At 44.2% G+C, this 16556-nt stretch overlaps 1 protein-coding gene across 1 annotated transcript in view; it reads left to right on the forward strand.

Annotated features, from left to right (window-relative positions):
- Window positions 1-16556, forward strand: part of ABCA4 (ATP-binding cassette, sub-family A (ABC1), member 4) — a 128540-nt gene that overhangs the window by 26292 nt on the left and 85692 nt on the right. The window contains exons 7-11 of the mRNA XM_011991509.1: window positions 9889-9978; window positions 12606-12846; window positions 13858-13997; window positions 14618-14734; window positions 15422-15619. Coding sequence (XP_011846899.1) covers window positions 9889-9978; window positions 12606-12846; window positions 13858-13997; window positions 14618-14734; window positions 15422-15619 — 786 coding nt within the window. The remainder of the gene's footprint in view (window positions 1-9888; window positions 9979-12605; window positions 12847-13857; window positions 13998-14617; window positions 14735-15421; window positions 15620-16556) is intronic.

Genomic DNA, 16556 nt, shown 5'->3' on the forward strand with positions numbered 1-16556 from the left:
CTCCTCACCCCCTCCTCCTCCCCCTCTTCCCCCTACCATCCTTCCTGTTTTCTCTCCAACTCTGGTGCACAGCTTTGAAATCTTGCTGAGAAGCAAATCTGTCCCTTCTGCTTTGAATGTTTATTTGTGGAAGTTCGGCAGGGGAACCGAGGCGGGTGCCAAGACCTGCCACGCTGCTGGGAAGTCTGAGTCTCCCTCCCTTCCCCCTCCTAAATGCCTGTTGATAGAGAAAAGTCAGCCTCCTCGGCATTTGGGTTCACGGTTTTCCTTTGAAAATGCTTCCAGTGTGGCATGATTCAGCTTTCTTTTCTGTCCCCCAAGCACTGCTCTGTTGCCATTTTTACTATCTGATTGCATTTTATCCATGTCTTTTTGACTACGGAGTGGCTGGACATTGAGTTCCAGGAAGAAAAGGGCCCAATCTTGGGGTTCCGACTACATGCGCCTATCAATGTCCTGTTTAATTCTCGGCTCTGCTCCCTGAATTCCTGAGTCACTGGGGAGAGGCATGGGTGGACCGCCCCCTGCCCAGTGAGAGCTGCCAGTTGCTGCTCTCCTGGGTCATTCGTTGCAGTTTGTTAAATTTTCAACTATGCATTTCAATTTTCGGATGGATATTGCTGCGTCAAGTATCTGGGAAACCCCCACATCTACAGGATTTCACAGTGAGGTCCCACTAATGATGTGACTTCATGACTTCCTCTTTCTTTCCAATTTTTCCCACTTCTCCGTGAGGGTTTTGGGAGGGGAGAAGAGAAAGGAGTGATGCCCGAGTGCCAGTACTGGGGAACAGCAGGGCTGTTGGGAGGAAACAAAACTAAGTCAGGAAGGTTTTTGTTGTTGTTGTTGTTTTTTTGGGGTTTTATGAAAATATTCAAGTCACAGGAAGTATATTTGATTCATAGCATTAGTATTTTTTCTGCCTGCATCTACAAAAATCTGTACCTATTACAATCAAAATATCCTCTGGGTGAACGGATTTCAACAAAGAAGAAATAAAAATGAAATAAAAGAGAGGCCCCTTCGTGCACATTGAACCTATTGGCTCGATTGTCACTTGCTTGCCTTGATGTCTTTTCAGCTCTAGGCAGGCAGTAGGCCAGGGCTTATTTTCATGACAGATCAGATGTTGCTTTTATGGATTTACAAAGAAAGAAATACTGAGAGGTCAAAACTGAAGTCACTTAAGACAACAGCAGGCCCCTGGGAAGGCTGCCATTGAGGATAATGAGTCCTGGGGTCCTGGCCTTTGTTCAGTAAATACGCACTGGGCGCCTCCAATGTGTGCCCCAATGTGTGAGGCGTCAGGTTCTCTCCAGGGTCAGTTGGTTTTAAGAAGGGTTTTGGCTTCTGATATGTTTTATCTCTACAGAACAGTAGCTCTTAACCTTTCTTATGGATTAGGATTACCTTTGAGAATCTGACTACAGCTCTAGACCTGTTCCCTAAAGAAACCCCAGTTCACGTGGACACACAGGATGGGGCTCATGGAGCAGCTGAAGCCAGACCCCAGGTTAATAGCCTTTACATAAAATGTTTTTCTACCTACCTCTAATATGCATCCTTTACGAAGAGGTCTCAGTATACACAGATTTTTCCTTAACTTTGTTTATGAAGTAATCAGCATCCTCCCTGCCCCCTTCAGCATCCTCCCTGCCCCTGAGCACAGGATCCAATGGTGTGAGGACCACAGGCCTGGGCAGCTGCTGGGGCATACAGGCATCTCTTAGTGTCTGAGAGACTGGGCCCTGGCTCTATGTTGGCTCCTAACTTGCTGCCATTTAAAAGAAATCTTAGCCTCACATGTGTAAAATCGAGAAAATAAGACTTGTCCTACATAGCTCATGGAATAATAATGAAATTCACATTAGAGAAGAGATGGAAAAACACTTTGAACAAAAAGCATTTTGCTCTTATGAAAGCAAGAACACAGCCTCTTTTGAGAGGCCCTTTGTTCCCCATTTCTCCTTCTTCAGATCCCCCCAGACCAGGAGAAGGTCTGTCTCATGGAGTGACCTTTTGGCTGCCCCTAGATTCCAAGCTCAGTTTTGCTTTCATTAACCACAGATACTGGGACGGACAGAAAAAGACCTAGTTTCTGTTGAGCCACAGAGAGTCCCATAACTTGTCTGTTCACATACCCGAGAGCCCACCCTCTAGTTGAAATTCTCAGTTCCTTCTCATTCTGGGAGACTGTGTGTCTCTGTGACCTCCTGGTAGAGACAGTTTGGCATGTCCCCCAACCCCCTAGTGATTGAGTCTGAATTCTCCACTGATGACGCATTTCCTAGTGCTCGGGGTGTCCCCTCCTGGTTGCCCCCTCTCCACTGAAGCCGGCTTCCTCCCTTTTCATTTGATGCTTAACAACTGTCAGGTTGCAAGAAACATGCTTCAAATCCACATTCTCCCAGTTGCCTAGCAACAACTTCCCTCCCGGATAAATGTGGGTTTCCTGTAGCTCAGCCCAGGACTGAACACGGCAGCACACACTTCTGTCCACTGCTTCAACTGCTTTTCACCTCTGGTCTGCATGCCTTCAAGACTGCAGCTCATCCCTCCCTTCAGAACCTTCCATGGCCCCCAGAGGCCATGTCTGCCCCAGAAAGACACGTTTCACCTGAGGCTACTTATTTACCCTTGTGTTAGGTATATCCTCAACTTAGAAATTAATACTGTTTCCAGATTGTCTTCTTTGAATCACAGAAAGTAAAACAACAAAACATTCAATGCCTAAGTCTTTTCATATGCTGGTAGAGTGACGTCTGTTTGATGAACACATTTGATCCAAAGCATCAGAAATACTATGCAAACAAGACTTTTTGGGAGATGATAAACGTGTCTGTTCTACCTTAAGAAAAAATATTACACAGTCCCAAAGGAGAGACATGGTTTTGATCCCAGACAACCCAAGCAGAGGCCTCTTAGGGCCAGAATCTTCTTGGCTGCTGCCTAGGACCTTGTATCAATTTCTTAAGCACAGGATCAAGGCCTAAGGGCCCCTTAGACTGACCTCAGTTAATAGAGGCAGATCCCTTCACAGCCTTATCTTCCTTAAGAGGTCTAGTCTGACCTTGAACTTGGGTTGGCAGTGCTTGGTCAGTTGTGATGTGTGACATGGAAGAGTTATTTTTTACTTGGAAAATTAAGAGAACTTGTTTGGCATAGGAAGTGTGTGTGTGTGTGTGTGTGTGTGTGTGTGTGTGTGTGATGTTTGTCATTTTGATCTGTGACCTTTTTTTCCAGAAATAGTTTCACAGTTCCATTCCAACTAAACTTACAGTCTCTTCCTGTTCTTTGACAGAAACAATTCATGTGAATTTGAATAGATAATCGGGGAGGGGGAACCCAAAGAAGAGGAGAGCCCTGGGAAAGTTATTTTATGATTTATGGCAACCTCAGTCAGGTAACTGTGAACAGGTACATATGGAGGGCTCCCTCGGGACCAGGCAATATTCAGAGATGTAAGGTGTGAGGACTGGACCCTCATCATTTACCATTCCCACTCAAAAGAGCTGGGAAGGAAATTGTAGCTGTAGCACTAGGCACATAGCTGGAGCTTAGTAACTATTCGGTGAATGAATGTTATTAAATTATTAACAAGATGGAAAAAAAAGTATTAGCCACACAAAAATGCACTCAAGCTATTGTTTCTCTGTTCCCTTTCCCCCAAATTCCTGGTCTTGCTCTTATCTGGCTGTCTCTCTAAGCACTCTCTTGCTGACTCTCCTCGCATTCCTTTCTCCACCTGGAATTCCTGGGCCCTCCCCTTTTACTCACAGACACTGTCTTCACTCTCACAGCCATCAGTTTGTCTCTTTACAAACCTCAACTCAAGTGTCACTTTCCCATCCCCAGGTGAAACGGACTGCTCCCTCCCTGTAAGTCACCATGATGCCTGCTAGATACATCCCTCATGGAACCTGAAACCTCAATAGACACGGTCTCTTTCCTACTCTGTTATAGTTTATTTACTCATTAATTACCACAACACATATTATTGAGCACCTACTGTGTACCATGCCTGAAGATAAAAGACACACAAAATAAAACCTATTCCTATGCTTGATAGTCTAGTGGAGAGACAGATACATTAAAAAATAACAGCAAATCAAAATAAAAGTGATAAATAAATGCACTGAGAAAGACAGGAATAGCTAGGAGGGGCACCTAACCCATGGGGAAGGAAAGCTGGAAGAGCATGGTGATGGGGGAAGAAGGCTTTCTGGAGAAGGTGAGGTAGTTTGAAATGAGTTGACTCTGGCCAGTAAGGGTAGAGTGAGAATGGGGTGAGATGGGGTGGGCTGGTCATTTTGATCCATTAGTCCCCAGAGTGATAGGACTAGTGGCTAAGGACCGCAGGCTTTACAGAAGCCTACAAAACTATTTGAGATTTGAAGTTTTTTTTTTTTTTTTTAATTGGCTCCAAAAGAAAATGAAGGCACTTTAGAATTATAATGAATGAATATTAAGTGAATGTTTAAGGAAGGTAATGTTATTCAACTTCATTGTTAAATTCAGTGATAAAAGGCCCTTGAGTTTCATTCAGTACAGTTTTATTATACCATTCATGAGAGAAAACAAAACTGATTCCTGGCCGGGACCACTGTCAGCGTGCGATTTGCATATCTTTCCCCTGTCTGCTTGGGTTAGCTCCAGGTACTCCTGTTCCCCCCACATCCCCAAGATGTGCCCATTAGCGGCAATGGTGTTTCTGCATGATCTCAACGTGAGTGAGTGTGGGTGTGGGAGTGAGTGCCCCTGCCATGGGAGGGCATCCTGTCCAGGTTAGATTCCTAGCTTGTGCCCTGAGCTGCTGGGATGGAATCCAGCCACCCATGACTCTGAACTGAAATAACTGGGTAAATAATGATCTTACTTTTTAATTAATCTTTAAAAATGTATGTATAGTTCACATTTATTTAAATATTTAATATTAGAAGTATTTTAGTCTTTATTTTGAAGTTTGGTGATTTATTGTAACCAGAAACAAGCTATAGAAACTTAATTTTGGGCCAAGTGCAGTGGCTCACGGCTGTAATCCCAGCATTTTGGGAGGCCGAGGCAGGCGCATCACTTGAGGTCAGGAGTTCAAGATCAGCCTGGCCAACGTGGTAAAACCCTGTCTGTACTAAAAAATACAAAAATTAGCCAGGTGTGGTGGGCACCTGTAGTCCTAGCTACTTGGGTGGCTGAAGCAGGAGAATCATTTGAACCCGGGAGGCAGAGCGGTGAGCAGAGATCGCGCCACTGCACTCCAGCCTAGGCAACAGAGTGAGACTCCATCTCAAAAAAAAAAAAAGGAAAGGAAGAAAAGAAAGAAACTTAATTCTGGTTTATATCGATTAACCTGTGGTAAAATTGGTTTCATTATAGCCATTTCACTTAGTTGCAGTTTCCAATAATCTATGGATGAATTAAGTGAGGATTTACTATGTTCACAAAATGTTAAATTTCAAAGCCAGTTTACGGTTTGCAAACATTTTAAAGTATTTTTAAGTATTAAAACTCACTTTACAAACATTTTTAAGTATTCACAATGATTGCTTAAAACTTATACCAGATAAATCATTAAGTAAGTTATTCAAAGTCAAATAATTTCAAAAGTAAAAATTAAGAGCTTTTAGAAAAATACACCTACATAGACATAGACCTATAGAAAGAGAGAGATATGAGTAGCTATGGACACAGATGCTTTCCAAAGTGTTCATGTGATATGGGGTGGAGTTTCAAGATCACAGTGTGCCTGGGGCTTGCGGAAGTAAAGGAGAGGGGATGGAGAGAAGATTGTCCACATGGCCATGGGCAATCTCCTGCCCACACTCAAGTGAGAAAGACAGACAACAAATTCAGAAAGAAGAGGAAATAATCAAAACTGATGGGTGCTTGTGACTGATTACTTATGCCCAGCCTCCCTGGAAACATGAATGTGGCTGTTCCTTAGTTTGTGCCTCTGGGCTCCTAGCCCCTCTTAGATGCCTTCCTATTATCTAGGACCTGGTTGCTTTTTCTCTGCACAACCTCTTTGGATTCCAGTCTTTGATACCAGCTTCCTCCTAAAGTAGCCTTTCAGATGTCCCTTGGTTACCCTCTGCAATCTAAGGGCTCATCCTACCCCACATTCATTCCCAGCAGCAATTTCTGGATTTCCAGGCTGGAGGTTTAGACAATGAGATGGGAAGAACCAATGATGACTCCCAGACAGAAAGTGGTGCCAGCAACAGAAAGGGCACACAGGTGCAGAAGTTGGTTTGGGGGAAGACGATATGGTCAGTTCAGGACATGTTGGATCTAGGTAGATGCCCAGCAGACAGTTGGATATGTAAGTCTGAAGCTCTTGGGAGAGGTCTGGGTTGGAGGTACAGATTAGAAGTCATCAACAAAAAGGAAGGAGATTAGATGATAAAGGAAATGAGACTATCCGGAGAGTGTGCAGAGTGAGAGGAGGAAGGGAGGCCCTTGGGAACCTCAGCACTTTAGGGGAAGGTAGAGGCACAGTTGCTGGTGGGAAAGGCAGAGAAGTAACAAAGCAAACCAGGCAAAAGCAGTGTCACAGACAACCAGGGAGGAAAAGGACAGGATCAGAAATGTTGAGAAAAGCAGAGAGGTCTGAAAAGACAAGAACCAAAAATGTCCATTAGACTTAAAAACCAGGAGAAAACTGGGGGGTTCTTAGTAGCATCTTAGTAGGATGGTGAGGGTAGAAGCCAGGGAAGTGTTGGTGAGGAAGTGAAGTCACTGAATGTGGACTATGCTTAAAAGAATGCGGGAATGAAGGGTAGAGGAGAGAAGATAGACTGTAGTTAGGGAGACATAAGGGGTCAGAGGTAGATTCTTTCTCTCCTGTGGGAGAATCTTGGGCATATACACAGCATGACAACAGTGATGGGAGGGCTGGTGAAGCCTCAGGGAGACTCTTGAAGGTAAACCGCATGAAGGGAGAACTTTGTTTCATTCATTGCCGTGCCCCCAGCACCTGGCACAATAGTAGACACTCAATACGTATTTGTCAAATGTGGGATTTTATCATTCAGAAACTGCACCTGGCTGTGAGTAACAAAAGTCAGAGAAGCAATGGCTTTCATTTTTCTCCCCATGCACAGTCTGGTGCTGGGTCCTCCAAGAGAGGTTCGGAACACCACAGGTTTCCTCAAGACCCCAGGCTGCTCTGTGTTTCCCTCCTTCATCCCCAGCATATGCTCGTCATCTGGTGACCTCAAAACACCCGAGCTGCCTCCTCCAGTCCATCCATGTTGCAGGCAGGGGCCAGGCAAAGGGCAGAGGGGCCTACTTCAAAAGACCGTCTCCAGAAACCCCAGCCGGTGACTTCTCCTGGTGTCTTTTTGGTTACCATTGTGCCATAGACTCACCCTGTATACATGGGAGACTGGGCCAGGCATGATCACTTTTAGCAAAATTGCATAGATAAGCATCAATCTTTGTCACTGTGACACAGCCTAGTCACTCAGTGCCAGGCAAGGTTAATGGAATGGGTTCGTGTGTGCGTTATTCTTGTGGTCTTTCTTATGCTTCATGTTATTCATTTATTAGGACTCTTAGGCAACAGGGTGTTAAAAATGCAGAGGAGATGCATGCTATGATCTGAATGTTTACATCCTCCCCAAAATTCATATGTTGAAATCCTCATCCCCAAGATGATGGCATTATGAGGTGGGGCCTTTGGGAGGTGATTAGGTCATGACTGGTATTGGTGCCCTTGTAAAACCCCAGAAAGCCAGCTTGCTTCTTCCACCATACGAAGACACAGAGGGACTAGAGGCAAGGGGACTGGCAAGAAGGCCAGTCCTTTTTCTATGCCTATTTTGATGAAATATTCTAGAAGGGAAGTGAACAAAGGCAGTCCTAGAGGGGAAGAACAAAAAAGATAGGATACTTCCTTAGTATTTGCTCATTCAACAATTTATTTTTGCATACACACTAAAATCTTTTTTTATTATTAAAACTTTGTATTATAGGAAAAAAGTATCAAAGTAGAGTGAATAATATAATGAGCTCCCATGGACCTATCACCCAGCTTCAACTATTATCAATATTTGGGTGTTCTTGTTTTAACTGTTCTCCACTTTTTTTTCCTAAAGTTTTTTTGAAGCAAATCACAGACAATATATCAATTCACCATGTATACTTCCCTATGTATCTCTAACACATAAGAACTTATTTGTTTTAATAAAATCACAATGCTATGATCATACCCAACAAAATTTACCATAATGTCTTAATAATTCCTAATACCCAGTCCATGTCCACTTTCCCTCAATTGTTACAGCTGGTTTGCTCAGATTGGAATCAAAATCCACATGTGGCCATTTTACTGATATGTCTCTCAGATCTCTTTTCATCTCTAATAACCTCAGGGGAGACAGGAGGGAGGATGGGCAGGACTTAGTGATAACTTGCTTATTGACACACAGTTTTGCCGGCTTGCTTCCTCCCTTCCCACCCACTCTTCTCAGCCCCACCCTTGTATGGAAAAAACAGAAATTAAAGTGCTTTGCCCAGCACCCACTGAAGCTATTTCCAAGGAGTTTGAAGAGTACTCCCGGCAAGACCAATGCCTCGGTCCAGTGCTCCGGTCAAGGAAGGGAGACGCTTCTCAGTGGTGTAGTGTCAATAGCAGCTTAGCTGTTCTTTCCTCTGGAAAATTCTACCCATCTACTTTGCAGCTCCCATACCTAACAAAGCCTTTCATTTCACAATTAGAAAATAAGCCTGAAATATGAATGCTTCCTGAGTGTACCTACATTTATTCTAGAGTTTCAAGGTCAAAAAGAATACAAGGACTTCTGCATCTACGGCAGAGAGGAGAGGGGCAAAGACACACAGCTAGATATGAGAACCTGGCTGGTCAAAGCCTAACTCCACCTGTTTGTCAGCTTTGCTGCAAGTTAGGTCAGCCCAGTGATCATTTAGGAGAACCATGCTGGCAAATAAAAAGCTGAGGCTTTTGGTCCCCAGAAACTTGGAGGAGAATTACAAGTCCAGCTCGTTAAAAGGCGCATGCCCAGTGCTCACTTCACGCCTACTCAGGAAGCACGGTTGAGTTTGAAAACCACTGACTTTACACTTCGAACTCAGTCCTGCATGACTCCTCTAGGATCAGTGATTCCATCAGTTTTGAAACATGAAGAATGAAGTCAAACAGGACATGATCTTGGTTTCCAGAAAACCAGATGTTCACATCAGGCTCTGGGGCTTGGAGGTAGCACACTTGGGGGTTTCCATATCCCCTGCCGAGGTGGCAAATGCAGGAGCAGTGCTGAGTTCGCATGGGCTGGGGTTTCCTGAACACTGCTGGCAGTTGGAGAATCTGCAAGGGAACTTCTCTGACGCCTGCCAGCAGCTGCTTTAAAATAAAGGTGATGTAGCTGGTCAAATCCTCCATGAGAGAGCAGTGTTGAATGAAGGAAGACACACAACCTGTCTGAAAATGGCACAAAGGAAGACAGATGAAAACAGTGACGAGAAGACTGCAGTGTCTACAAAGCTCCGAGGTGAACAGATGGGCACCCCAGGCCCTCAGCACTTCCTTCACACTCTGTCAGCTGCTCTCTGTTTTCCTTCCTCTAGGAATCTTGTTTGGTGTCGCTAAAACAGCAATCAAGATCACTTTGAAATAGTGATAGTATTTAATATAACTATGAAACTATCTGTGATTGACAAGCACAGCAGGGAGACTTGGCATGAGAGCCTTTAATTTGTCAATTAAGTAGAAGAGTTTTGTTTCTAAAAGTAATCTTGCAGAAAAGGTCCTGAGATCAGAAAGAAGGAGAAGGGGAGTTTTCAAGCATATAGGAGATCAGATAGTGCTTATGTGTGTATATACCTACAAACATATATATATTTTAAAAATTGTTTTACTGTCAATTACAGCTTCCCACACTCCTAGACAGCCGTTCTCAAGGTATCAATCTGAGATCTTGGGGAGGAATATTATCTGATATGTCACCAAGAATTCAAGAGGTGAGTAGCCTGATGGTAGTAATTATAATTTCATTATGTCTTTCTACCATTTACCCCTCTTATGCCAAATAATTTAATTGTATTTCAAGCCTGTTCAAGGAAAAGCACGTTTGATCTTTCCATCTAGCGATTTCAAAGCACCTGTTCACATCCCAAATTATCTGTGCTCTTAGGTAAGAGGCAGAAAGAAAGGAACCACCCTTCTGATTTCACATCAAAAAAGAAATGCCACTGGCAATAAGCAACTTGCCTGGTGTGGCACAAATCACCAGAGGACTTACAGTTGAATCTACGTCGTTTCAGTACTGAAGTGGTTCATTATTCTCTTACAGTCTTTAAATTCAAATAACATATACTGCCAATAATAATAGCATACACCTTTATAGCTTACAGGCACTCTTCTTCTAAGCGTTTTACCTATGTTGGCTTATTTCATCATAAAGAAAACAATTGACTTTTGTGTCATTTTGTAAAAAGATGTGCACATTTTAATTAACATCAGGTTGCACAAGTACCCTCCCATACAGAAATGGATTCTTCCACGCAACAAATGAGAGGTGCTGGGGATACGATGATGAACAAGCAGATTTGGTTATGGCCCTATGGGAAAGAGAGATGGGAAAAAAGCAATTCTCTTCAAGGGTGATGAGTGTTACAAAAGGGAGGGAAAAGTTGAAACAGGTTTTTTTCCAAACTTTTCTCCCTTCATTATTCGCAGCTGACTTGGGCTCCACCAACCTGGAAAATTGCATGGTTGCAATCTGTCTTTATAAAACTCATCTCAACCTGGGCCGAGTATGCACACTGATGTGTGGGAAAGTTAGAGAAGAGCCCATTGTACTAATGCTCACCTGCTACAGTGACAGTCTCTGTTAAACAGTCTTTTCTTCACAGCATTAAAAAAATTCATATCAGTACAATAAGGTTGAAATTGATAGAGAATGTAAAAAAATCCCCAAGGTATATCAACACTCTTAGTTCTGAGTAGGGGTTCCAGAAGGCTTCTTGACTGTCTAGATAGCAAGTCTAATCATTTGTGAACGGGGTTAAAGCAGAAGGCCCAGTTTATATTAATTGATATTACACCATTTGACCTGAGAACAGTCCCTTCGTCTCTGAGTGCTTTGACTAAATGAGCAACATAATAATAGTAATAACCCCTTACAAGATTGTCATAAGACTCACTGTTGTTGAAGCAATTTGAGATTTTGACTTTATTGAAGCATAGATGGTGATTATAGGCATGACTCACTATGTGGATTCTCCCCGGGCTCATCAGTTTCAGAGGGCAAGTGTTGGCATGTGGACAAAGAGAGGGATGGCAGGTAAACATGGCTTATTGCAATGGGGAACTATTTTCAGTCTCAACTGATTGAATCCTAATGGTTTTATAAATTCCCCAGTACCACTGAAAGCAAAGCAAGTAATAAGGTATGTTTTAGGAATAAAAGCAGCATTATTTTAATTTTGTATTTTCCCCTAAAGCAAAGCCAAATGGCATTATGGAAGCCAAGCTACTGGCAACTCCACCAGCCTTCTCCTGAGTTCTTGACAATACAGATCTACCCTCAAAGGATGAGGCCAGCAAGCCCCACGGGTGCCCACATGGAGAAGAGAAGGCCATCAGCCTCCTCTTAGCTGGCACAGAATTGAAAAAGTGTTTTTCTAGGAATGAAGACTTCATCTGTTCTATATTTGCAGAATTTTAAAACATGCACACATGCACACACACAGAGGCACACACACACACAAGAAAACCACAAACCACACATTTCAAGGAAATGGAAGAATTCATTGGTAAAATTAAGCTAATAAGATTATTTTCCAAATATAAGAAACTAAATTTTAGACTATTTAGCCAAAGAAATTTGCTCTGATCTTGCCTTTCTACAACAGAACCATTTCCCAGTCATTTTATTTCCCCCCTTTTCTCCCCAGTATCCCCATCTTGGTGGGACAACAGAACCCAAGAACTGGCTTAACAGTAAAATATTTTCTGCATTTGCCCAAGGACACATTCCCAAGGAATTCAAATAAAGGACACTGGAAGAGGAGAGGCTGTACTACAGTGCTCTAGGGGTCACTCTATGATTGTTGTTGTTGTTGCTGTTGTTGTTGTTTTGAGACGGAGTCTTGCTTTGTCGCCCAGGCTGGAGTGCAGTAGCGCGATGTCTGCTCACTACAAGCTCCACCCTCTGGGTTCACGCCATTCTCCTGCCTCAGCCTCCTGAGTAGCTGGGACTACAGAAGTCTGCCACCACGCCCGGCTAATTTTTTTGTGTTTTTAGTAGAGACGGGGTTTCACCACGTTCGCCAGGATGGTCTCGATCTCCTGAGCTCGTGATCCACCCGCCTCGGCCTCCCAAAGTACTGGGATTACAGACATGAACCACCGCGCCCGGCCACTCTGTGATTTTCTTTAAGGCTCATCCTAGTATTCTCCTAGTCCCTAAGTAGATGGCTGTAGGTTTTGTTTTTTGTTTTTCGCAGCTGGATTAAGGATTGCTGAGAATATGGATGTTTTCTTTTAAATGTGGAAGTCAAACCCAAACTTTGGAGCGTTGGCCTCACAGTAGATTATGACTCTGGCTGCCTTAAAATAACCCGAAGCCTTTGCCTTGCCCCAGTTTATCCGTCGGCCGAGTATGCAGGACTTGCTGTGGGTGACCAGGCCCCTCATGCAGAATGGTGGTCCAGAGACCTTTACAAAGCTGATGGGCATCCTGTCTGACCTCCTGTGTGGCTACCCCGAGGAAGGTGGCTCTCGGGTGCTCTCCTTCAACTGGTATGAAGACAATAACTATAAGGCCTTTCTAGGGATTGACTCCACAAGGAAGGATCCTATCTATTCTTATGACAGAAGAACAAGTAAGTTTTCTGAGTTCTGCTTATAAATTGGACCCTGTTGTTGGTTAAGTTGATGGTGTAACACTTCCAGGTGAAACCAAACCTGGGGTTGCATCTATCTTGTCTTGTTGAGTGGCCTTAGACAAAGAGACTTCTCCCAGAAAGTCCACTTCCCCTTGCAGAAAGGGGGCGTTGCTTATAAGCAATTCTGGACATGAACCACAGAAAGAACTGAGGCCCACTTGGAAAGGGAACAGAGGGGCCATTTCCCACTGATGTAATTGAACTAGGGCTAAGTTCAAGAGGAAGAGAATGATCCGCAAGGAAACAACCCAGAGTTGCAGGCAAAGCTCAGGTCAGAAGGGCCCTGGCAAGTAAACACGGCTGTGGGATGCTTTTACAAACGCATTGCAGTGAAAATCTATGTGTGTAGTACTAAATTACATTCCGAATGGCAAATTCCTGGCAAATCATCTTCCCCAACTTTCACTTTTTTTTTTGTCTTCTATGGGGTAAAGGAGGGTGGGGTGGGGAAGAAATGTAACTGGGTGCCCCTGTAGTTAAAAATTGAAAAGAGGCAGCAAGGGACATGCCAAAAGTAGTAGGATTCTAAGATAGCTACACACAACAAAGCAGCTAAGCGGCTAATTGAAGGGAAATGACGGAGGCTCAAGCTGAGATTCCAAGTAGGGGGCTTTGTTTGGCTTCTCAGTCCCTTTCATCTGAGAAAGACCTCAGTTCCTAGCAGTAATCAGAGGCAGGCTTCTCAGCCTCCTTCTTCTAAAGCAGAATAAACCACAGGGCAAGCCCCGTCCTTTGTTTCTCTGATGAGGCCATTACTGAGAGGCACTGTGGCATTTTGCTACTAATGATGAGCTTGTTATTGGTGGGGTACAGCCTATTAATTTAGGTTATTCGTCAAATCCTCCAGCATGGGGTTGAATGAGATGTGTGATGTGGATACACTAATGACTATGTTGAGTTACAAGCAATGGGGAGTTTCTGTAAAATCTGTCCCTTCTCTCCTGGCAGCATCCTTTTGTAATGCATTGATCCAGAGCCTGGAGTCAAATCCTTTAACCAAAATCGCTTGGAGGGCGGCAAAGCCTTTGCTGATGGGAAAAATCCTGTACACTCCTGATTCACCTGCAGCACGAAGGATACTGAAGAATGTAAGATCCCAGCTGGGCTTGCCCTGTGTACCCTGGACCTCCCAGAAGTGTGTGTGTGTGTGTGTGTGCGTGTGTGTGATGTGCCTTCCTGGTAGCACGTCTCATGTTTGTTTTTTGCTAAGTGGACTCTTGCATTTCCTCCCCCATCCACAGTCATCGCTGGAATGCTTTGCTTCAGTGCCCCTGCCTGGGCCCTCCCCTCTGTACTGCAGCCTACAATGAGGTTTTCTTTCCCACTGCTTGAATTATATCCCTAATGGAAGGGTTCACAGTTCTCTGAATCCTGGCTACTCAGAACAGATAAAGACAGGGAGGAAGGGAGGAAGAGTATTTTCTCCCAGGGGGTCCAAATCTAGCTTTAACGAGGGAGGTTCCGAGAAAATAATACCATCAATATGACAGGGACTTCTGAGATACTAAGAAATTAGATTCTGTCAGCCCAGGAGGTTGGGAGATGGTGAATTGTTCTGGGAAATGGCAATAGACTGAGAAAATAAAAACACTTACTTAAAAAGCCTTTCCCTAACACTAAGTTACAGGGGCAGAAAAGACACAACCAAAAGTTCTCTCTCACTTTTCTCTCTGTTCGTGTCTCTGTCTCGATCTCTGTCTGGTTTTAGGCCAACTCAACTTTTGAAGAACTGGAGCGCGTTAGGAAGTTGGTCAAAGCGTGGGAAGAAGTAGGGCCCCAGATCTGGTACTTCTTTGACAATAGCACACAGATGAACATGATCAGAGTAAGAGGGGGTTGGAGGATGGGGAGGGGAGGGGAGGAGGAAAGGGTGGGGGCAGGAAAGTTCCACTTGTTTCCTTTTCCCAGCAAAGAGTTAATCGCTATTGGAGTTAGATCAAAATACAAGCAGGCCCCAAAGGCCCTCATTCCAAGCAGTCACCAAGTGGGGTCACTGACTTTGGATGAGAAATATGTTTCTTGAATTCTGGGAGAAGTCTAAAAGCTGCCATAAGACCAGTGGTTTCCTGGAGTTTCCTGCTTTTATGAATTCACTCAAGGGCCTCAAATTCAAAGAGGCATCTCCCCAAGAGGCCAGCTCTGTAACTCCAAAGATCATTGAGTGTGTTTGTCTGGTCTCATTTTCAACTTTGCAAAACCAAGACAAGAGTTCTATATAGCAGGGACACTCAAAAGAAAACAAAAATATCCATAAGCAAAAGAAAGCTTTTTATATACCATTTTCAGTGCCCCCCATCTCCTTTGCCCCTACACATCTTCCCTCTATTCTAGAGACCCATGGACTGGGGGAATGCGATAAAGCTAGGTATGCCTCATAGTGGAACAAGCTCACTCGCTCTTTAGGGAGCCTTAGACTCTCTACCCTCAATCACTAAAAATTAGAAATGGCTGAAGAACAAGACCAAAGATCCTGTGGAATTTCTAAGCAGTGACTGTATTTCTTCTTCCCAAGGATATCCTGGGGAATCCAACAGTAAAAGACTTTTTGAATAGGCAGCTTGGTGAAGAAGGTATTACTGCTCAAGCCATCCTAAACTTCCTCTACAAGGGCCCTCGGGAGAGCCAGGCTGACGACATGGCCAACTTGAACTGGAGAGACATATTTAACATCACTGATCGCACCCTCCGCCTGGTCAATAAATACCTGGAGGTAAGGGGCTGCAAGCCCCATAGTGGGCCCCTTGAAGATAGCCCCATGAGTGGGACCAGAGCTCCCTTAGCAAGTCAAGTGGTCTTGAACTTAAGCTTTCATTTTCCCCACTGAAGAAACAAGAATCCCTACATCCCCTGTGCAGTTCTCATTCTCTAACAGCTTATCCATACTTAAAACTTATCTATGCTGAAAACTGTTTCTTCTTCACATCTCCTACCTTCTCATGCTGGGCTTCTCCTCCTGTAGCCCCCTTTAAGCATCTGCGTCTGTCCTCAACCCTCTCCTGTCTGCCATTGCTTGAGTGGCCATCTATGGCCAGTGTCCCCTTAACCCCACGGTCCCACTGTTTGCAGGATGCTCCTGCCCCCAAGTTCTACAAGCACATCAGCCTAAACACGTCCCCTCCAAAAACTGTATGTTCTCTTTGCCCATAAAACATATCCTCCTCCTGTATTTCCTATCCTAACTAACATCATCAGTGTTTGCCCAAATTCTCAAGCGAGGGATTTCAGGGTCATCCCTAATTTTCCTTCTTCACCCTCCACACAGCAGCTGTCACTTACTGAGTGTAACTTTATGCCAAGCACTGTGCCAAGTGCTTTTACACACATTTGCTTCATTTAATTCTCACAGCTCCATGAGGCTTGCACCATTGTCATTGCCAATTTGCAGATAAGAAGCCAGTGCTTAAAGAGGTTAAATAAGATCCTTGCATGACCATTAGGAGAAGCAAACAGATCCAGCTCTGGAGATGCCTGAGTTCAGAGCCTGCCCTTCTGATTTCTCTTACCAAGCTTTGTCTCCTCTCCCTCCTAAATATCTCTCAGCTCTGCCTCTTGCATTCCAGGCCCTCTGAGGACTAGAGGCTTTGTCATCTCTGCACCAGCCCATTCCAAAGGCTTCCTCCCTGGACTCCAGGGTCCAGCCTCTGTTG

This window comes from Mandrillus leucophaeus, unplaced genomic scaffold, assembly GCF_000951045.1.
Source record: "Mandrillus leucophaeus isolate KB7577 unplaced genomic scaffold, Mleu.le_1.0 Scaffold397, whole genome shotgun sequence".
Taxonomy (NCBI): Eukaryota; Metazoa; Chordata; class Mammalia; order Primates; family Cercopithecidae; genus Mandrillus; species Mandrillus leucophaeus.